The 24414-nt window shown below is 37.1% G+C and overlaps 1 protein-coding gene across 2 annotated transcripts in view; it reads right to left on the bottom strand.

Moving 5' to 3' along the window:
* Positions 1-5068: 5068 nt before the first annotated feature.
* Positions 5069-24414, bottom strand: part of Ptr (Patched-related) — a 32920-nt gene continuing 13574 nt past the window's right edge. Inside the window, exons 2-9 of one of the 2 annotated variants that reach the window (XM_043413950.1) lie at positions 23784-24060; positions 23278-23488; positions 22020-22205; positions 20923-21266; positions 14930-15130; positions 14435-14566; positions 11869-12182; positions 5069-9786 (exon numbers count right to left, since the gene is read on the bottom strand). In XM_043413950.1, the coding sequence (XP_043269885.1) occupies positions 8314-9786; positions 11869-12182; positions 14435-14566; positions 14930-15130; positions 20923-21266; positions 22020-22205; positions 23278-23488; positions 23784-24060 (3138 nt within the window). In that variant the 3' untranslated portion in view covers positions 5069-8313. Of the gene's footprint in view, positions 9787-11868; positions 12183-14434; positions 14567-14929; positions 15131-20922; positions 21267-22019; positions 22206-22799; positions 23026-23277; positions 23489-23783; positions 24061-24414 lie in introns of those variants that run through there. The other variant, XM_043413951.1, reaches the window with a different exon arrangement.

Genomic DNA, 24414 nt, shown 5'->3' with positions numbered 1-24414 from the left:
ACAAGCGAACGATTTTAAAAAACATGGTTGCACTATAAGCGATCACGGTTTGAGGAAACGTGATTTTTTCCTTTTCGTGTGTGAATTTCACTGGAAATCGTTGAGGTATTTTTTCCTCATTTATTTTCCATAACATTTCGATGCATAACAAAGTGATTATCGATTCCCCTCGACAAGGCAATTTTCTCGTACCATGCTCAATTTTCCGTGCAATTATAAGTATTTCGTTACCAGTAGAACTTGTGGATTTTTGAGCTCATAGATTTGGAAGTATCAGTTTGGAAAAAGTTTCTTGAAGTAAAACCAATTGCGATGAAATGAGAGAAATGAGACCTCACGAAGTTCTTTTACTTTTAACTATTCAAATACTTCGTATATATACTGAAAAACCAAGTACGCTTTTAAATTATCGCCCTAATTTTCGAAATTGTTTCATCGATACAGCGTCAGTCGAGGTTCATAAGTGAACGATGAATTCTACAAATTTGTTTTCGATTTCTCTAGTCACACACACTGCGCATAATATTAACGTAGCATTTTGGCCAAGCACGTAGCTCTCGATGCCTTCCTATTACAACAGCTGAGTCGTATACGAAGCCACGTTCTGATCAGCATAAAACGTTTCAACTACGATATACTGAAGTCGTGTGAGCCGCACTGTCAGCATAACGAAATATTTTGCGTTCAAAACTGTCTTGAACCCTGTGTCTGATGCATTTCTGATTGTAGCAAATATATCCTTCATCTACTTATGTACATGTTAGGTATTAAATTAACGAAGGCGATAATAAAAAATGGGAGAGAACGGTGTAACTCACCAAACTCTGCAGTGAAACCGCTTACACGCTTTATTGCAATTCTGATACAATTATGTAGAATTATTAAACACAACAAAGTCACCCAATAGCAGTGCTGGTGAGGTGCGTCACGTTTTTAATTTTTTTTCGTTTACTTTTTTTTAAAATGAGTCCTTTCGACTCAAAAGATAATGAATTCATAATTGAGAAAACTTTCGATCTCTTTGAACTTTAGATTTTTTTAAAACTCGACGCAACACAATACACTGATGATTCTAAGACCACGCACCATCAACGGGGTAGGTCTTTCTTCAAAATGTCATGTCGTCGTTTCGTCGCCCAAAGCCTGCCACTTGACGTTTCATCGCCAAAGATCGAGAGCATCGTTGGTGTGCTATTTGCATTTCCGTTAGAGTCGGTGAAACCATTTACAATTGGAGTGCACATCAAAAGTGTTGGAACACATTCGAGATACATTTTTCACGGTATGTTTTGCGTACGTTTCTCACATATTTTGAAACCTAGAGTGTGTTTATTAGTTTAATCTCCGACGTTATTGTAAAGGTATTGGATAAACGTTACGAATAATAATTTGCGCGAATTAGCAACGAAGGACGATTATTCTTAATTCTCTCGTTTTTTTTTTTATTTTTTATTCTTTCCAAAAATAATTGATCCATTGTACTTATAAAATGTTTATTACAAATGTACAATAATTTTTTTGGAATACTGTATTTTTATCATCGACTCAATTCACACATGTGCCGACGGTTTCGAAAGTGCTGCAGTTCAGTAACTCATATTTGAGTTATAGTGCTTTTAGTCAATAGAAATAATGCATCTGTTATAGATTGCACATCACGTTTCAACTTTTACTTCAATGTATCGAGACTTCAGAGCAGTGCCTTATCGTTATTAACTGGGCAGAAAACTGGGTATTTAAAGAAAAATCACTCGTCTGAGCCACGCACTTGAGAGGGCAGCACCTGACAGCTTGCGCAGCATTTATATAGGGGAGACTGAGACAAAACGGGATACCCGAAAAATGAGAGAAATTTTTGTCTTTTTTTTTTCAATTTATTTTATACTTGTCCGAAAAGAACATGAAACATATTTTTTCCAAAATATCTTGTTTTTTCGGATTTTGATTTTTTTTTTCAAAAACTTCGTTTTTTTCAAATTCTCTTTTTTTACATCACTTCCAAAGTGAAAACGTTTTTGCACAGATATACAGAAAGTATTTTAATATCTGCGATTACTGCCTTGCAGATTACTGTTTACGATATGTTTGCGGATCATCATGTGTGGTTACACTTGCACATGAATCATGTGCCCACTCCGCACAATTTTGGCACTGAATCCATGATTCAGTGGATAAAGAATACAAATTTTTACAAAATAAACATTGGCAATCTTCTTTATTATTCACATCATTAATTTTTAATTGGATTACAGAGGGTGTGTGCGGCGTACGTTAGAGCGTTGTAAGCGCTGAGATCGCTTTCAACGATTACAGCGGTAAGTCGAAAGCACTCGGTTACGGGTGCAAAATGCACTCAAAGTGCATTCAATTAAAATCATAGTAAAAAAAAAAATTCATAAGTTTTTGAGGGGTATCCCGCTTTGCCTCGGATTTTTTTTGAAAATTGAAAAGAATTCCAGTACATTTCTTAGTTTTTGGGAGTAAAAAATAGACAGAGCTTCCCAAACTTCTGAAAAGTTCAATATTTCCTTAGGTATCCCGTTTTGCCCCGGTCTCCCCTAATTGTTGAAACGACTAACGAAATCACTCGGCAGAGAGAGAGAGAGCAAAGCGCCGCTCACAGCGGAGCGAGAGAGAAAGAAACGCCTCGCACAGTAGAGCGAAAGAGCGCGAATCCCCTCACTCGTTGACTCACGAAGCTTACAGTCGATCACGCGGCGCGGCAGCACCTCCCCGGCGCTCCCGTGATCCACCGCGCGCGCGCACACCGCAAGTTCGAGCAACGGCCGCAAAGCAGCCTTTTCAACCTTATCTTCGCGCCAGCGAAATAAAGGATTTAAGCGAAAGAGGTTTTAAGGAGTTTCGGTACAGGCGATACAATGTTGCCATGCTAAACCATGCTAAAAGCATAAAAAATTTCAAAAAGTTCAGAATTTTATAAAATTTAGTGAACATATTCTTTAGTGCCAAATTTGACAATACAAATTTTTTAAGATTTTTCTTCTACACAGTTATCGAGTAATTGATCACTAAAGTTTACGTGTATAAGCATAGCGTTTCCATATATATAGGTATACATTCCGGGCATAAGAAATCTGCTTTAATGCGTAATTACTCGATAACTAAGTAGAAGAAAATTTTGAAAAAATTTGTGTTTTCGCACTTGATGTTGAAGAACATTATCACCAAATTTCATCAATTTCTTAATATTTAGACTTTTGTACCGAAACTCCTTAAGCGGCAAGGATCGATCTAGAATTCGGATCAAATCGAACCCTCTCTACGTTCCATCCGTTTGACGACCGACTTCGACGTTGGGCATCGCCATCATTTGGAGGAGTGCTGCACTGTCTATATCCACTGCCTGATTCTCCACGATAATTCACCACTGTCGGCATGCAAATTCGGCCTGCTTGCCGAGTTCATCGGGTTATTTAAGCCGACTGCAGCTCGGACAGCGAGTGGGAGCCAGCCATCACTCCATGCAGAATTTCAGCTACTGCACCACATCTGTCGCGTTCAGAGCCGCTGTCACCGGCTATCGAGGCCGTCTCCAGTAAGGCGAGATCTTCTCCTTTAGACCACCCTCCATTAATTTGGCGAGAACGCCTCTTTGAAACCGATCAACCAGATCAAAATAATAATTTGTTTAAATAAATTAGGTGTTTCACCTCCTTGAAAATTTGAATCAAACAAAGACTCGGGTACTTTTACTCTCGCTAGCGCGCCCAGCCAGCAGTCACCACTTCGGTTCCTCTCTCGCTCAACACTCGTCTATCAACTCAGGAGTTTGCTCGTCTCATCGCTCACTGCGTCACTGTCGATCTCTCTCTATTCGTCGACTTTAAACAATAATTATATAATTATATACAATTATATAATTCTGCGGTGTTGTCACGTTTGTAAATTGCTCCAAATTTTGTCTTATTTTTATTTATTTCTTGTAACACAAGCAAGCTTTACATGTTTTCCGAAAAGAAAAGTGTCCATTGGACATACTTTTATATCTCCTCCAAATTTCATTAAAATCTGTTTGTTAACTCCAACGTAATAAATCATAACGTGCATAAATATAACAGATTCTCTTAAGGCTCCATGTTAACTGCTTCAAATGAAATCATTGATATCTTCTTTCAGAGTCAATCAAAGATTACAAAATTTGACTGAGTTGTTTTCGAAAGGATTCGACATCTCTGCAAATTTTAATTAACTTACCGAGTGTACTTTCTTAAACGTGGCGTCATGCTGAATCCTTAGATTTCTTTATGTTTTTTATTTCGTATTATTTTTGTGAAATTGTATGATTGGAAATCCCCTCCGCCCCTCCGAGTGCATTAGTTGATGCTCGTTTCCGTTTTTTTTTTGTAATAAATATTGCTAAAAAACGAAAATCTTCTACCGATAAAGCGGAAAGTGATGACTGTTGGGAGGATCTCGTAGTTATTGGAGTTGCCGTGCGAGGTCCCCAGTCAACGGTCGACTAAACGTGTAGCAAATCGCTAGATACGGTCTCTTGTTTAAACCAAGGAGACTTAAACCCTGTACAGCTCGCTGAACACTTTTGTCCCTTCAAATAGCTCTTGTTGCTGTGGCTTTCTCTGTGAAATTTCCGATCTCGTTGGTACCTGAAACTCAACGTCTTCGACTAGAAATTTTGTGTTTTAATTTTCGCTTTCCTCTACAAACGTGTCTGTTTTTCAATGGATGTTGTAGGCTTCGGTGGATTTTTAGGACCACGCAACTGTGACTTTGGTTAAGCGGATTTCATGCTGATGTTCTTTACTTAACTTGGTCATAGTGAAATATTCTACATCGAAATATCGTTTACCATTCATGCATACTATCATCGATCATTCACCTTATGAAAATTTCTAAATCGTTATTTCAAGAAATCTAAGAAACTCAACAGTAACAATATAAACGTTCGTCCAACTTGCACTTTGGCAACTTTATTTTTGCACTAGTACACATTGAAAACAAACGACGAAAATATACTCATCGGAAGACGAGAAATACTTTGTTGGTTATCGGAGACAAATAATATTCCATTCGGGAACAAAAAGGCAGTAAAAATTTGCGAGACGAAATGCAGCATCGAGCTTTCAAGGATTATTATCCAACGTTGTTGAACGTACCAAGTCTTCAGTTGCGAAAGTTTCAAGTTCTGTATCAAATTTCTGCTTTTACCAATGGCAACATTTTCGAAGAAGGAAACATTCAAAAAGGTAGAAGTGAGAGACTGTTGAACTTGTTTTTTTGGAGAGCCCTGGATAAATAGAGGATTCCCCGTGTAAGAAGCAGATCTGAAATTCATTCCTCCCTTGGGCAGCGCTCGCAAAGCTGCTCGTCGTCAATTGCTATAGAAACCACCTGCGTCTATTTGGTTGAACCATGTTCATCGCTGCCATTTTCACTCTCATCTTATCTTATCTGAGTTTTATGCTTACGATTTCCATGATTTTTCTGGAACTCAGAGTTCTAACACACCCAAGGAAACTGTAGTTACGATTGCATGATTCCGGCGACTTCCACGTTATGCTCTGTAAAGGCTGGCGCACACTAGACCGGGCCAGTCCAAGCCACGTCGTTTTTTCTTAATAACATTTATTCCCGTTAAATGAAACAGCGTCATTCTGGCTGACGGGCCAAACCGCATCGATGGATCGCTCGGCAGCTAAACCTCCTCGCGTTTCCAGCATACTGGAACGCGCCACAAGATAACGCAAAAGATTATTTCCGAAGAACCACTTCACTATCTAACGGACGATATAATAAAAAGGAACTTAACAGTTTTAAGAACTGCGGGAAGATGGTCATTTGTTTCATATGGCACAGCGTGTATTCCAGTACATTTTCTAGTGCAGTGAGCATGTACGAGTTTGTAGAACGTATATAACACTCAAGGTAATAATGTTTAATGTTTCTGTGGATTTTCGGTCGAAATTTGAAGTAATTTACTGGACTCTTCGTAGGACATTGAAAAGTGATGGAAAATAGTTTTTTTTTGGTTTTCAAGTAAATATTTGAAACATTTTTGGTTGCAATTTCAAACTGTCAGAGTGTGGAAAACTCAGGATGGAAATACGCAGATTAGAGGCTGAAAAATACTTTGATCTGTAAGAATCGAAAATATATTTTTGAACAATTACATTGAGGAGGGGAAAATTGCATGGACTGCAGACTACGAAATAAAACAACGATATTTCGAGGATCATCATTAAAATGTATTTGAAATAATGAATTAATAATCCAATGGCAGCACAGCGTCATCCATCCGGCGCGATTATGCATGCCGGTGAGATTTGCTCTCACACATAATAACACACTCACATTCATAAATACAATGTTCTCACGATTTTCCAAGGAAAAATGGAACAAAAGTTTTGAAAAATTGAATAAAATTCTCCATGAAATTCTTACACTTGATTGTAAAGTATTGTCTATCAACTTTAGCGTCGCATGTATAAAACTCAACTACACTATTGCGTGCAGTAAAATCATCGCCGACATTTTTTTAAAAGAGAAAATCATGTTTTCTTTTATGGTACATTCACTTACGAGTAAATCTTGGCCAGTCTAGACGATTCTCTTGATGCTTTTTCATCGAATCGAAAATCTGTTCAATCATTCATCTGCTCCAAAATGTCTCACTATTGAAATTTGACGATGCTGAAGTTTGCAACGTTCGAGTCCAACGAATTTAACGAAAATAAATATTTGCAATGCACCAATTATTTATTTCACGAAAAATCATTGGTGCACATTGAAAAACTACGAATTACAAATTCGCTAAAGAACAAAATTGAAGAATTACTGAAACTGTTGGAGACTTTTTTTGCATCATTTCGTTGGACTCGAACGTTGCAAACTTCAACATCATAATTTGAAACTTGAATTATCAATTTGATAGTGCTTTCAATAGTGATTCTAATTCAATAATAATCCAAATTTCAATAGTGATTCTACTGAATCACAGTTGCAGTTTCGAAAAAGCCGACAATTCGATTTTAAAATGACGACTCATTGCATTGGATATTTGAGAAAAAATTGTGAATAAGACAGAGAAAAATTCGGAGTAGATAAAATAATTCAAGAAATTTCGAACGATATTGGACTAATAAAAGTTATCCAATTTGGCAAAAAGAAAAAACAATTTATTCTAACGACTATCGATATGTGATTGTAGAGACGATTATCGCTCAATCTTCCATTGTTTATATCTTCGTTGTAATCCTAAGGGGAGCAACATTTGATGCCCACAAGAATAGGAAAGAATTTAAAAAATCGTGGCGTTTCGCAGAATCCTTGAAAATTCGAAGGTGCGAACTCAGACGCTTTTCCGTCCTCCGCAATCGAGTTATTTTGGTTTTGATTATAATTGAGCATCGATCGTCGAAACACTACGCGCTTCCGTTCGAAATTTTTTACGAACATCGTAAAAAACCATCGAGTACGTATCACTATTTGTAACAATTTCCGATGGGATTATCGTTTCATCAATTATTGGGTCGTTTGGGAATGAAGATTCAACGATTCGATTGAAATTTATCAAGGTGTTTCATGGTGCCAAATGATTTTTGTTTCCAGAAATGATTTTTCCAATTCGGCCACTTTACCTACGAAAAATAAGGAGATTAGAGTATCTCAATAAATTAGAAAGAGAAGCGTAGAGAAAATCACCTCTTCTCCGTAAAAATTCAAAAGGTGAAGAATGAACTCTCGGGAGCAATTTGGACGAATCAATGAATCTTAATCCCCCGCAAAGAGTTGACAACGGAATTTCCATAAAAAAATGGAAAAGTACTCTGAGAAACCCCCGAGTCCTTCGATAGTCATTTTTTCCTGAACGGCAATCGTATCGACATCATTGTCAAAGCCATCATAAATTTTGTTAATGGGGACAAATGGACGTGTGGAAAAGAAGGCTTACTGAGCCATAGGAACGCAGATGAGTGATCCTGGAAACACAGGAATCGGAAATGGTTGGTCCCTGGAAAGTCAAGATGATTGCGAGGAGGCCGTGGACCCATGGAGGGCCCCGGAAAATATGAAGGACTCGTGGAACCAAGGATTTGACATTCGTTTTGCACTCTGCACAAATGAGGTTCCAAGTCCTCTGTCATCGTCCAGGACGAGATGAGTTGAGAGCTTAATCAGTCAGGATTAAGAGAACTGTGAAAGCTTTGCTTCGGTAACACTCGGCGAACGATTGGAAGAGAAAACACGTTCGAGTCGACGCGGAGTTTTTCATTGGTTTGAAAGATTAGGATTAGGGTGGCTTGAAGGACACTTTGAGAATATTCAAATAAGATTTTAAGGGTACCTAGGATCAGTGAGATATCTGGCTGGCGATGGTTGATGTAGGTTATGCTGTGATCGATTGCGTCTGAAATCCCTGGAGGGATTTTCTTGATAGCCAAGGTAACCAGGGTAGGGAACAGATCTGAATGCCCTCGTATCAAAGTTTTGGGGAGTTTCTTGGTTCGCAGCACCAGGGTAGTCGGGAGGAGGTGCTGGTCCAGCTTGAAATTGTGACATGCTGGGCAGCATACCGACGGATCTTCGCCAATCTTCGTATCGTCTTTTTTGCACAGCATCTTCGTTGCTCTCCTGGCTTTGTTGACGCCTTCGGCTTTGGGAAGATCCACTCTCGGTGGAATTGCTATCTTCACTGGTCCCTAGGCCAGGATCTCTATCTTCGAGGACAGCTAAACTGATGGCTGGACTTGTTTCAAGAGATTTGGCTGCGATGGGTTGATGGTAAAGGAGCGTTGGGTGCGGAATCACGTAGGGGACCGGCAGTTTCGAAACTTTTCGATCTTCCAGCTTGCGTTTCTTCGACTCTTTCTCTTCTTCGTTATCGTCACTACTCGAACAAGATCCGGGACCGAATATTGATAGTAGAACCGGAAGGAGGAGCAACCCGTGGAGAGCACCAATGAATATCACGAGGAACACCATTTTAAAGAAAACCAAAAAGATGTAAGTGCCTGCCAGGATCAAAGCAACCAGACCCAGTATCGTCGAAGCTGCACCCTGCACGATTGGTAATCCCAAACTGTAAAGACATTCCTTCACACGATCTTCCGGCCGCTTCTCTTTCGAACTCATGTATGCGTAACATATGTGGGCGGTGAAGTCGACGCTGAAGCCGATGCACATTATCAGATTGATCATCGATATGCTGTCCAAATTAACATCCCAAAGTGCCATGTAACCCGCGACTCCTAGTTCTATCGAAACTATGCAAAAAGCCACCCACAAACTGCACAAAACGTTTGGTATGAAGATAAACGAAATGAGCATCATTATTAGCGCCCCGAAAATCATGCACTGTATACTCGTTGGCCTGACGAGCTCGAATTGGTCGAAGAACACGAAATAGGGATGAAAAACTGTCGCGTTCAACGGTGACTCCGCACACAAACGACGCAACTCTTTCACCATTTCTTTCTCCTGATTTGTTCCACTTATGTTCACAGCTTGAATTAAAAATCTACTCGCAACTATGTGCTGTTCGGACTTGTCGAATTTCACGTCCAGCGAGAATGTACTTTTTGGAAAGAGCCACACATCCTTCAATGTCTCTATGAAACTTGTTTCCGTGCTTATCGTCGCGTTCAAATACTCGTCGTTCCTTTTCATGTAACTCAGAAAACTCCGCAGCCAACTTTCTGTGTATATTGGCGTACTTATGTACACCGTTGACTCCAAACTCGATGTTAAATTCTCCATTTGCTCTTGGATCAAAGGGTCGCTGTAGTCGTATTGCCCACTGACGATCACCTGTTGACAAATCGAATGGAAAATTATCAATAAATTATAGAAAAATTGTTCAGAAATTTTCGCAAAGCGGATTTCGACATTCACGCTCTTGCTGAATAGATTTTTTCTCGAGAGCTCTGTGAAGAACTGTTCAAACAAATTGCGCCGAATTTTCTCAAATTATTCCTACGATTTAGACATTGCTCAGGTTCAATGCACTGCGAAGAATAATTTCTTGACGAAAACATAGTTCGTTTGTCAATTATTAAGGGCATTTTAACTCTTTGACGAGCAATTACTGTTTTATAATTACATGGAACCAAGAACAAAAGTTCTACGGTATTTTTTTAGCGGTTTTACATAATCGTATTTATAATTATGAATCGAGGATTCCTATCGTAAATAAATAAAAATAACCATGAACAAAAAACCGATTAACAATATAATCCATGAACAGAATAACCGTGATGAATATAACCGATATACAAAATAACTCGAATAGCCTAAAACTAACAAAAACACACACGCACGCACGAACGTCCAGTGCGAAGAAAGAAAAATTGCAAGGGTGAGTGTTCTCGAGACATCTCTTAAAAACAATAAACAATAAATTCATAATGGAGCATTTCGAATCTAGTAATAAAAATCCCCCATATAGGGTTTCATATTTATCCGCAATCAACGTTACAAATGAATATTTCAGTTATTTTCCATATTCCAGTGATTACAAACCTAAAGATAATTTCAAATAACGACGATTATTCTTGTGGTCACTCTGTGCATGGGTTATATTGTTCATCGGTTTTTTTTTTCATAGTTATTTTGTTGGTTATTTTACAGGTTATTTTGAGTGAGGTTATTCAGGTCGGACACCGACTCGAGTACCAAAATAAAAATGATTTGTAAAGATTTTCGATGGTCGGTGTACACGCCATTTTTTTTTGTCAAAACTCGAGATTTTATCACGTAATAATAACTCGATTCATTGACCGTATTGTATTGTCCCCAACGTTAGACGGGGAAATCGTATAGAAATGAATGGAATAATGGTGTGGAGACGCGGTAACAAGTGCCACAAATGAATAGAAAGAAAATTTTCTTTTTCATCGTTCGCTAGTCGAGGAAAAGTGTGTGGCGTTTCCGGTAAACGTATGAGTCACTTTTTTCTTCTCTTTTTGCGTGAGTATATTGGCAATTGTAATTTCCGCGTGTGGGAGAGAAAAACACTCTTCATGGTTGTGCCATTTGGGTCAGATCGATCAGTACCCACGGTAATAAACATAATTGTAGCAAAAAAATAATAACAGAGGATGAGTAGAAAATCAAAGAATTCAAATAAGCCGTTACCGACATCCGGTCATAACAGTTTCTTCTTCAATTTTCTTTCCTTTTCTTTTTTCTCTTTATTCAAGACGCCGGCAAAAGCTAACTCGTAACACAGGCCATAACGTTTCGTAATATTGCCGTTGGCTCTTTTTCTGAAATTCTAGACGACGGAGAAAGTTGTTTACACAGAAATAATGTACGCAGGGCACAAACGAATGAGCAACGCACGTGAACTTGTTTTCCATTTCTTGAGGACGTCTCCTCGAAATTCCACGTGGACATCGACAAATATTGAATAAATAATGACGATAAAGGGAATTAATTTAACCGATGATCCCTCGATAAAATATTTTCAAAAATAACTTTGCGTATTTCGAAAGGAATTGATACTTTTTTTTCGAATTCGTATGAATTTCTTGAGAACTTTTGAATTACAATTCGTTTATCAAAATTTTCGAATTTTAATGCCGCATTTAGGAGTTCGTTGAAAAATCTAAAAAATCGAGGCGTCAGAGATGATGTCGAGAAAAAAATAAAATTTTACGGACATTCGATGAACGAGTATTTTCAAACAGTTTTTTAATCATTTTTTCGGTCAGATGTTTTCGAAACGTAAATTGTCGGTGTGTTCTTTTGCAACATTTAAAAGGACTTGATTTTGAGTAGCTTAGAGAAAATTGCTTATTAGTTGAGTTCCTCTCGCGTAAAAGAACGTAAACAAAGGGGATTGTATACTTCGCATCGTAAAAAGTGGAAGCAAAATGCAAGATATTTTACCTGGATCCTGTATGGGAATTCGCGAAAATAAAAATCTTCGCGATCGTAAAAAGTGATCGAGTAGGAATCCTCCTTCGACAATTTGCGTCTGTCAAGACCTTCCTGGAGAGTTGTAAGACCGTACATTGCTCCTGTCAAATAAAGTCCGAAAACCAGAATGACGAGACACTTCACGGAACGACAATTCAAGGCCGCTGCCAAATAATCGCGGAACCATGTCATGCAACCGTGCTCGGGATTGTCAACTGGATTCGTTGGATCGTCCGGATCCACTCCACCGGTGCACAAAACTCGATACAACCATGATCGATGAGCTGTGAAAAAAGAAAGCACGAGGAAGGTTTTAATAATTTCTTCGTTCCAAGAAATCGGCGAACGGAAACGATTCCATGGATGACAATCATTTCGTCAATTGTCATGAAAAATCATTGAGAATTTCATAAAAAAAGTATGGAAATGAAATTGTAAATTTTAGATTGCCCCCCTCCATTTTTCGTCACTGGATTAAAGTAGGGCTGAAGAAAAGTTGGAAAAAATTCGAATCTGTTGGGATCCGTTTCAAGAAATTAAGTGCCACAGAAAAATATAATTTTCCTTCGAGGCCCAAGACGACAATAAATAAAAATGAGTCACGTCAATTTAGTCACAGGAAATATTGACCTCACAGTAGAACAGTCATTCGAGGAGGTGTCAAATACGTGAGTGTAATTTTACGATTGACGATCTGCATCTCGAATAATTACTGTCATTTTTCCATAACTCCCAACACAATGGAGTGAGCAATACTTCGTTGATTCAGCAATGAGCTTGACAACGAATTCGTGAAGATATCAACATTTTTATGAAATTTTTCCAAGCACAACAACTCCAATGAAAAATGAGCTAACAACGAATTAGGTCATTAAATTGAACGAATTTTTTTTTTATTATCCCATCACGATCATTGCAGGCCATTCAACATTCAATTTTTACTCCAACCACAAAAATAGACATGATTTTTTATGACGTTTGCAACAGTTTTTTCGATCGTTCATTGCACCAATAATCGACCTCGCCTACGACAACTTTCCTCGGGCAATGAATCGCAATCGCAACACAATTTCGTCAAAATTTTGAAACTTTTTCGATTCGCTGGCATAACAGACCCGTTTAAAGCTGATCATTTGCATTATGTACTTGAAACATGTGTCGCTTATAACTTTCAAATATTAACGACGTCATTCGTCTGGACACTGTACCTCAATAAGGTCAACCAAAGACCCAGCCGGAGAAAGCAATGTACAAACTCTTCTTACATAATGTGCTATGTGATCTAACAAATTAACGGTGTCTCAAACGTAACGAGTACTGAATTCCTGATGCAATTGCCTTCTCCAACGCCCAACAGGTTTTAATATCATCATTATTATTATTATTCTTACTGTCGATTTTATTACTGAAAAATATGAATGAATGAAAATAAATAGTAATAGACTATAAATTAGCCTCCGATCAGTCTTCATCGGTTCGATTCGAATGTTCGATCTATTCCATTCATGATCCAAAAAAGATCTTTCTTCGACACATCAATGAACATGACATTCGGAATAAACTTCGGAAGGCCGATAATCGAATTTCGAGCTGAAATTTAATACACAGCGCCGTTTTGATACAAGAAGACTGCCCTCCAAAAGATTTTTGGCACCTTTTTCGAATATTTTCCAAAATGTCAAATTTCAAGGTCATTTTTTAGGATACGATCGTATACTTCGCGCGATAAATATCTTTAAGCACACACGCGCGCAAAGAGCAGGATCTTTAACACGTGGAAATGGGTGGGCCGGTTCGAAACGCATCTTTGGATTTGTGTGCGGAATCGTTGAGTAGATCAGGAAGATCTTTGGGTGTTTATGGAAGCAAACTAGAGATATTTGACACGCGGGGAAGCGAGAGTATAGATTTACTTTTTAACGCTAGAAAAGTGACTTTTGAAAATTCGATATCTGGGAAAATATTTGAAGGCTCCTAAAATTCTGTGTCAATTTCAGCTCGAAATTCTTTATCAGCTTTCGAAACTACATCCATATTTATTCGCTTATACAATACGAGAAATGGATAACGGAAAAAATGGTTGGAAAATTGTAATGTTCGGTGACACGAGACAAAGGTTGACTCCTTTGATAATGTCATTTGTGCGGGACAATTACACGGTTGATAGAAAACTGTTGAAGTGAAAGCTGGAACAATGGCGAATTGACGAAATCGTGGAATTTACAATGCATGGAAAAAATATAGCCCCTCAGTCTGATTTATTGGAATTATTATATGAAAAAAAAATGTTTATTGGCGAATACGGTGCTCGTGTCATCCGTCCATGGAGCGAGCGAGACTTAACGCTTGTGAACTTGAAGTTCAAATTTAGCTAGAGGTTCGATAAAAAAATTGCGTCGAGCGCATCGGTGCAAATAAAAATGGTAATTGTATTTCTTTGGCTATTCTTTTTTCAGGGCATTTTTTTCTTCTCTTTTCGTTTCAAAGTGCATATTTATTCAAAAATTATTGCTCTACGAGTAAAAAAACAACTCACCGGACTTCGAGAGCGGTTGAACTTTGCAGCAAACGACACTGTGACGATTACTTTGCTCACAGTAACCGCTTATGGCCACGCAGGCGCTGAAGAAAGTCAAATGGAATAGGAATGTGAAAACGACAGCGAATCCTGAAATGAGAAAAAATCTTAATTTTTTAAGAATATAAACAAGAAAAAATACACGTTTCCAAACGTTCTAAGAATTCCAGCTTTTTAGTGTCGTTCGTTAATTTTTATGAATAAAATAAACAGTTGTAATCGCTTCAGTAATGGCGTGATGAAATTGTGTGCAATGATAATTATTATCATTTTTTATTAATCATAATTTTCAAACGATCAAAGTAGACTTCATGAATTTGATTTATCATCAGTTGATTTGAGTAACCAAACTAATTTTCAAGTAATTTTATGATGGGACTCATATTCAGCTATGAATAAAGTCACGAAAACTCAATTTTTTGATCTTTGTCGAAAATGAAGTTATTATTTTACCTGAATATATGCAGAATATTTGGACGGAAGGAAACGGTGAAATGATGCCAATGAAGAAGGATATCATGTCAGTTAATGACGTTATCGTTATCGAAACCGCAGCTTCGCTCAACGTGACTGCCATCCTCTCAGGCACGAGTTTCATTATGTTCGTTCGTCGCCACGCAGCGAGCATGACAAAAGTATCGTCGATCCCGATTCCTGTGTGAAAGAAAAAAATAATATTGCATCAAGTGTTTTTCAGAATTTTCCTCAACATTTTCGCTATCAGAAGTGTTTTGTTGTTGCATTTAATTTTTTATTCTCTTTGCTCAAAATCACGAAGATAAAGAGACTTGAAATTTTATTTTTTATGCTGATACCTTCAGCGGAACGAGGAATAAAATTTAAGGGTTTACATACGATCAGAATTTTCAAAAAATTAATTTTTTTTAGAGATTATTATTCTTTATAGTTTTAGGCTCATTTTTGTGAAAGTTGATTGTAAAAATTCTCTACAAATCGAAAGTTGTTATGGAGAACGTGACTGCCCAACGAGAGAGCATATTTTTTATAAACGTAATTAAAGTGTGACATTTATGAAACAAAATGCATACTTTTTTTAAACTGCCGTAAATTGCTAAATTTTTAGAATTTCAAAAATCCGGCTCGACAGACTGTAACTATACAACTTTATTTTACAAGAATTTTTTTACGTTTTGCAGTTCTATCAAACTGAAAATTTGAAGAAGAAATGATGCAGACCGTGAAACACCTTTTTTTCATGGTGCTTCGATAAACGTGATTTTTTATGTTGTAATTCTTGAAAAAAAATGAAACAACACTAAAAAATTAGTTTCAATAATTTCTATTTCCATCTCTCCTAAAAACAGTTTTTCTTTTAGTACGTTTTAGGCACTGCTGGACGTATTTCAAGGCGTTAATTGTTTCCATCAATATTTTTGAACGTTTTCTCAAATAAATTTTGCTGCTTCAACCGTTTAAATTTTCACTTTTTCCAGACTCAATGATTCCTTCTCGATGTTGTTGTAACGAAAAGTGTTTATGAAATTTAATCGTCCACGTGTTAATTACTATTCGTAAAATCATCCAACGGCTCCATTTCGATATCATAATACAGCTCCGTCTCAATTCACTGAAACGGTCATTTTAATCCTCGGTTTAACAAGCTTCACGCTTTCTTCTATTTATAAATGATTAGTCATATCGATCTGCACTGCTGAACGATCCTTTTCACGAGCATTCCTCGCTTCAATTTCCCCATCGAATCGCAATGTTGAGAACGATTTATTACTGGGGTGATATCAAGATCAATTGTGACTAAAAATTTTCAAAGTTTTCTGAAAAAAGTGATTCATCGACTTTCGCTTCAATGTCACAATATTTCATAATTTCCATTCAAATAATTCTGTGAATTAAATATAAAATTTACAAACTTATCTTTTTATAAATAATTATTAATTATTTTTTATATTATTTTTATTAAATAAATTTAATTAATTAACTAATTAATTTTCTTGACGACTTTTTTCAGTTTCATCATTTTTAGCGAATTGTTGTACGATTAATTTCGATGCTGTCACACTTTTCAAATACTACGTTCGGTCTACATTTACGTAAGCTAATGTATATATGTATACGAGCTCAATGAAGCACACGATGCCTCGCAACGATCTCACAATGTCGTGTTCTCGTAATATCGAACCACCTGCACATTCGTGTTGTAGATTTGATTCGCTGAAAACTTTCACCGATTCGTGAGTTTATTTAAACGCGTTCGAGTCACGATATCGTTTTGATTTTAATCCTATTTTAGCCTCTGTAATGTGAATGTTTAATTGAAAAACAAAAAAAATAATAATTAAAAGGCTCTGTCAACCCGTTAATGAAAGTAGTTCAATCTTCGCGTACTCTGAAGATCAGCGCGTTCATTCGCGGCAGAAAAATATGAATGAGATCGATCAACGAAAAATAGTGCAATAGAAATAATGAGCTGGAAATTTGATGAGAAATTTCTCAATTAAATGAACCCGAAAATGGAATAAGAAACATCGCGTACATTTATGAAATTCCGACGTCGTTAAATACGAACTCAAAAATTACGCTAATTAAAATAGAGATGCAATTAAGGGGGGATCCTGCTTTGGAAAGCCAAAGAAATCGATTGTTTTTGGGAATGTTTTCAGGATAGACGGAAAACACTCACCGTAGCGAACTTTTGGGTATAATTTCAAGGATATTTCAAGAGTCCAAAAACATTTTTTTAATGTGAGAAATACTAATTTGCATATTGTTTGTGCGCAATGTCTGATTGTCGAAGTTTCTCAGCTGCGTATAATGTGGAGATCGTAATTATTGTATGCAACGAAAATTCTAAAATTTTTTTCCATTTTCATATACTTTTCTACCATACGAACCAATAAAAACCCGAAAAAAATGCGAAATTCAATATTTTTAGCGAGCTTGAAAAAAAAGCTTCTTTAGAAGAAGAATATCATTTCAATGTCCTGTAAACATAGAATTTCGCAATTTTTTCGAGTTTTTATGGTTCGTATAAAAGGAAAATATATGAAAATGGAAAAAAATTGGAATTCTTGTTGCAAACAATAATTACGATCTCCACATTGTACGCAACTGAGAAACTTCGACAATCAAACTTGACGCATAAACCATGTACAAATTAGTATTGCTCACATTAAAAAAATGTTTTCGTACTCTTGAAATATCCTTGAAACTATACCAAAAAGTTCGCTATAGTGAGTTATTTTCGTGCATCCTAAAAACATTCTCGAAAACAATCGATTGTTTTGACTTTTTGTTTATTTTTTCAACTGAAAGCAGGACACCCCCCCTTCCCCGGCCCCTTAATCGGCCGATGCGAACATATCAATAACCGGTCGATTCGATGATACCGATTCAAATTGATGAATCATCGGTCAAAATGAACCGAAAACACGATCGATAAAAAGTGTTTCCATTTCTCTATTTATAATAATTGAATGTAATTTATTGTCCAAAACTGCAATTGTCTCGAGGTTAACGTGCGTGTGTATCTTTTTGCAGGCGACGGACTCGAGGGATTACAGCGAGAATAGCTGAGTCCATAATTTACGTGAAAAGCGGAAGTCATCGGCGTTTTTTTATGTCTCGGTCTCGCTTCTCGAAGCTTTCGTCTCGGTCGTTGATTATTATTACAAACAAAGTCGAACGACACCCTTTTACGAGTTATGAAAATAACAATTTGCCTCGCGGTCACGCATCCTCGGCGAGGTGTTTGAACGAACGGGCCATACATGAGCGTGTATACGAAACGATTTTCAAAAACTACGATTACGTTTGACCCTCAACATTTGACAGGTTGAAGATAAAAAATCACTTGATTAAATTATTTGACTGAGTTTTTGATCGATCGATTCAAAGAACTGTGTGCCGTTGAAAGCGTTGCAAAAATGAGACGATCAAACATATGATAGTGTATATAAGGAGAAAAAGGGAGAAAAATAGTAGAAACTCTTGTTATAATAACAAGAAAAAAAATATAAGAGCTCAGTTCGCGTCGAGATATCATTCCATTGCACACGCAACGTTCTCTAGTTAAGGAAGGTGGATCACGAAATCAAAATAATCAGAATTTGATCAAATTTGGTGATAACATTCTTTGGCATCAAGTATACGAATAGAATTTTTTTCAAATTTTTTTACCACATGGTTATCAAATAATTGAGCATTAAATCGAAGTTCTTATGTACGGGATGTATAACTTTACATATGTAAACTCTATGCTTATACACGTGAACTTTAGTGTTCAATTACTCGAGCGCTATGTGGTAGAAAAATCTAAAAAAATTTATATTGTCTTATATATTTTTAAATAATACATTTACCAAATTTTATGAAATTTTTATCATTTTGAGATTCTTAATATTTTTAACATGCTTTAGCATGGCAACATTGTATCGTCGCGATACACCCTCCTGAAAACAAAAAGTTAAAAAGCCCGTATTAATATTTGATTGGAGTAAAATCAATTCTATACACATTCATTGTAATATTACTAAAAATCAAACAACAATTTCAAAGGACTAATATTTAAACTCGGCAGCAATCAGTATGGCCAACTGATTCGAAGCCCGAGGTCTGACCTCGATAAAGGAGACTTCAAAAATCCATAAGAGTCGAGAAATATCTCCTCTTCATTTTCAATACACGAGGCGATAAGAATTTCCTCTTAATTAACATCAACTACTAATCGCATCATTATTTACACCAATTATTTTCAATTTGTTCATTATTGTTGTACTTAAACTGATTTAAATGAATTGGATTTTGGATGCCTTTTAAAGGCTTTTTCCCAAACATTGACTTTATTATTTCGACTAATTTACAAAATTTAACTTTATGAAAAAAACTTTGAAGGCTAATTGAAACGACAAAGGAGCGATTATTTTAGCGTATAAAAAGTATTCTTCATCGCCTGATTCGTTATTCGCTTCAGAATAAAAAACAAACATTCTAATCGGTCGAGATCGATTAGCATTTTTCAGAGTCGTCGATTCTGTATTCGTTCCGAAGACTATTTAGAACCGATAATCGAGGGTCAAGCTATTTTGTACCATGAAAACATATCAATAAGCTGTCCCGAAGGACGAGACAATATTCAAAGTGGACTGAGGACAAGTGTCTTCAGAATTGAATCTGACAGAATTTTGCGATATCGGAATTCAACGTTGTGGTTTCGTAGGTACGTGACGTACCGCGATGTAACGGTAATTCAAGCAGTTAGAGGATTCGAAATCTCTCGCTCGCAGGTCGATCGACTTGCGGCGACCTTCAACGGAACGCTCTTTCGAGTGTTTTTCGCCTCCCGAATGGCCGATTCTCTAAAAGAAATCGGTTCCAGTCTCGATCACGTTTCAATTATGAAAATAGCTCCTTTTTCTTATTCTACGCGTACGGAAAGCACCAACGAAATTTCGCCGAGTCACGAACGCCTTTGGGAATGTGTTTCACGTCCAGTCCGAAAAAGAGTCCCTCCGAATTTGGAAGTTCCGCCATTAGCAGAAACACAAAAGTTCAAACTGCGATAATGAAATTGTTAGAAATTTTTTTACTCGTGCGATATGAATTCAACGATTTTTCGGCGTAGTGCGAACCTCCGAGGATTTTTGACGACGTAACGAGTGCCAAAATTTTCAATTGAAAAAATTTCACGCTTGGAATGCTCGCTCGGAGTATCCTTAACCCGCATACAGTCTCATCGCAATGCAACAACGCACACGCGCCATTTTCTGCGCATCCTCCTTTAAAAGCCGATCTGCTTTCCATTTTACACACTTGAGAAACTTCCATGACATTTAATTATTGCTATTCTATTCCGTCTTTTCATTCGATAGCTTCACAAATATTCACTTCATTAGCTGCTTCGTTACGCAACACGGAAAATTCAAATTTTTTCTTTATCGCGGCATATTGAAAGTACTAATAATGCCTGACGCAAAAAAAAAATAGCTTTATGGAGAAAAATGCTTTTCCTCTTTCGTATTCCGCGAACGCTTTATCTGGATCTTTCGATTTTGTATTCCAGACGAGTCACCGTACACTTGTCAGTCTCAAGCAATTGCAGATTTTGTAACACGTGTGTTTTCCTCGTTTTACAAGTCGTTATTATTTAACAAATTTTCTCTTTTTTCAAATGTTTTCGATCTTTCGAAAAGATGAATCTTCCACAATTTTCAACTCAATTTTATAGTTTCACAAGGAAAATTTATTACAATTTTATTCGAAAGGAAAATGTCGTTTTTGTAAAAAGGTATTGATTTTTTTAAAATGAAAATTTTATTTGCACAAAAATAGGGATGAAAAATTTTCGTCAGGAAAAATGGTAATTTTGATTTTTCGAATTGCCAAAATAACATTTCGTCCATCAATCTTTCCCATCAAATCCCATGCTTTTGTAGAAATGTTAGAAAAATGAAATGAAAAAACATTCTCACCAATCATGAGGAAGGGAGCAGCGAGATTGAGGCCGATAAAATCGACGCCAAGGTACATGCAGAGTCCGAAAGCTGAGACGGTCGCCAGCCCAGCCGAAACATTGCCGAGAAGTCCGAGCCACGGTTTGCTGCGGACCCAGTCGGTCATCATACAAGTGACGATCGAGAATATTCCCATTATCGCAAAGGTACTTGAAAAGTAAGGCACGACGGTTTTCGTATTAGCCTCGAGTTCGAGCTCGAGAGTCCTCGAAGCGAACCTCGCTGTACTTATGTGTTGAAAAAGTCCTTCGTCCTCGGCTTTTCCAACGTTATTGAGGAACGCTTCTTCCCAAGCAGCGCCACTGCGAGTTTAGGAGAAAAAAAGTGAATCAACGGTGATTCAAAATTGTGGGACAGAAAAGGGAATTCTTTTTATTAAATTTTTCGAGACATCACGAAGAAATCGTTACATCCGAAGGTTTCTCAAGGTCCAAACAATCACCTAAATTTTTCGAAAAATACTGAGTTTGCTCAGATTTTCGAGCGCTCCAAACTTTTTCATTTTCTCACATATTCGTGATGAATTTTTATCAACTTTGACCTCAAACCGGGACGAATTTAACAGTACGATTTATTTAAAAATTGCAATAGTACATTTTTTCTCGATCACTCGATTTGGACATAAAATGTGTTATTTTTGAATTATTTATTTCGTGTAGAAGCGAGCCGCGTCGCATTGTGTTCATGACGATTTTTGCGGAACAAAATGAATAATTCCGATTCTGGTCACGCGTCAGGACTTACAACCGCGTTCCAATAATCGCGGAGGAATCGAGCCGTCGTTGAAGTTTCATCCATCCTATAAATGATACTCGATAAAAAGAGTGATTCTTTGAGACTCGCGAGAATTTTCTTCTCGAGAAGTCCGCGGTAAAACACAGAACTGGAAGTCGCGGGGACGCGAGAGATTTCACTACCTTCATCGGCCATCGACACGAGCATACTTAAGGCTTTCCTCACTTTTCATCGAATCGTTTGAAGCGAGGGTATTACAAGCCAGGAAAAGTCGTGAATCATTAAAGAAAACGAGGAAATTTTTTTTCCCATCAACTCACATGGCATCTTGGCGCTTGTTGTCCGCTGCTATGAAGTAAGCCAATTGGACCGCGGGCACCGTGTCGATCGTCAGATCCTCGGTTATCACACTCCCGCCAAAATAAACCGGAAACAAGTGCGCATCCCACGTTACCGGATTCAACATTACCGGAAACGTCAAATTCAGTTCTCGACTCTCAACCTCACTGAAAAAGTCATTCATCAGCATCATTTTTAAAGCTTTTCATATAGTCAAATGTTTCTGGGCTCGAAAAATCTTTTAAATAATAACGAAGGAATTTCCAAGCAGATGATTTTCCCAATAATTTGTCAAAAGGTTTCCCGCTAAAGTAGTTCGGCCGTTCGATAAAGTCCGGCGAAGGTCCACTTTTTTTTGCGTTAAATGATAGTTTAAGGTCCCCTGATAACGATAAGCACATTTCCAGGGCCTCTTATGGGGCAAAATTTTTAATTATTTCATTTGCAATTTTGGGTTTTTAACACGGTGCTTTGTGGGAGAATTTACAATAATATTAATTGGGAATAAATTGTACGGTGTTCGAACTTCGGAAAAGTTTATACCGTGAAGAAAATTTATCACAGATTCCATTTCTTTATAAAAAAAAAACATTACCTTACAGTGCTTTTAAGAAAGAAAACATGAAAAAACTTTAGGTTTTGACGTGTCGAAGACGGAAGTCGCAGTCAATACGTTGGGCTGTTGGTAACAGCTGATTGAACTTCGGGCAAATTCAGGAATTGCGGAAATTTCACCTAATTTATTTTTGAGACTCACTCACGTGCTTCGATTCGTCCAGTAGCTTTGCTTTTTTTAACGAATTGATCTTTGTTCCCGGTGCCATTACACCGATATAAACTTTCTTTTGCACAATAAAAATGTTCCTTCGTTTATGTGTATTTAAAGTGTCGGACTAAATCATTAACGAGTCAAGTTGAAATATAAATTTGATCTTTTATGATATTTTTATAGCATTTTATTACATTCTTGTGATAAAATTATTCTCAATAATGTAAGTGTTTATGAATTTTATTAATTATTTAGACTTGAATTTAATCAACATAAAGTAGTTGCTAACTTGACTAGTCGCAGAACGGCCGAACTACTTTAACTTGAAATAAACGAGTGATCACTGTTGTGAAAAATCTTATACGAGGATAAATAAATTCTAGAATTTTCCAGAGAGTAAATGAAAGGTGAAAAATCTGTAAAATAACGTTGTTTTCGTTGAGCAGATGATTAAAATTGGTTTAACGTACTCGATGACATGATGCAGATTGAGAATGTCATTCAAAAAACACTCGCCGAACCATCGAGCACAAACTTTCTCGTAAGTGAAGCTCTCGCCCTCATAAGTCGCCGTGGCGTTTCTAATGATCTCGTCCAGGAGTTTCAGTTCCTCCCAGATGGCAGTTCGTAGCATGTTCTTGTCGCCATCCTTCGGTATCACGATTACGTGACCGAATCGACCTGCGGAACGAAGATCGATGAACTCGCAGTATTACGACGTTTATGAGGCCATTTTTCATGTTGGGGAAGGAAAAAAAATTAAAAAATGAAATTTCGTGCGAATTTTCCAGCTGAAGAAAATTTAACTATAAAAAATGAGCAGATTCGTCGACAGAATCGATACGCGAAATAGGAAAAATCTTGCTAATTTTTTGCCACCATTCCGTTAACAAAAATAAGTATTTTCAAGACTCTTCAAGACTCTTCAAGTCGAATAAATTTGCGAGATAATAAGCAGCCGAAAAATGGCATTTACCTGGCCTCGTGATTCTGCCGACATTGAAATAATAGCTGTAATTGACTTTGAAGTGTTCCTCGGCGATGGCACGTTCGGTTTTGCCTGGTCCGTTGATCGGCGAGAAGAGATATTCGGGATCAATTTCATAATGAATTCTCTGATATCCGGTAATGCAAATGCACGCTAAGAGGACTGGAATGATGAGAAAATAGCCGGGATGTCGTCCGACTACGAGGCCGAGTTTGTAGAAGCTGCGATTGAGGAACTCGTCGACGCACGTGAGTCTACACCACATCTAGAAAATAAAGAGAGGAAAAAAAATGAATATTAAATCGAATTTTTTGAGGCTGCTAGTAAGAATATCGTTGATTAAGTTCTGCAATAAATAGAGAAAATAAAAAGTTGTAATTGATGAGAAATTATGCCACAGCGTGATAAATTCGAAAATATAATTAAACAATAATAAATTAACAAAATATATTATAACGAAAAATTGTAATAAAAAGAAAGAGAAAGTTAATTGGCTCGAACGTTAATAATGAATTTTAGAAAAGTTGTATAAGCGATCGAGTAGACTCGAGACATAATTAGGAACTAAATTTGGAATGAGAAGCTAAAAGAGGAAACCGCAGCAGGCTTAAACATTAAT

Source organism: Venturia canescens, chromosome 3, assembly GCF_019457755.1.
Source record: "Venturia canescens isolate UGA chromosome 3, ASM1945775v1, whole genome shotgun sequence".
NCBI lineage: Eukaryota > Metazoa > Arthropoda > Insecta > Hymenoptera > Ichneumonidae > Venturia > Venturia canescens.
The sequence above is the reverse complement of the archived record's forward strand: the minus strand, read 5'-3'. Positions and strand labels throughout refer to the sequence as shown.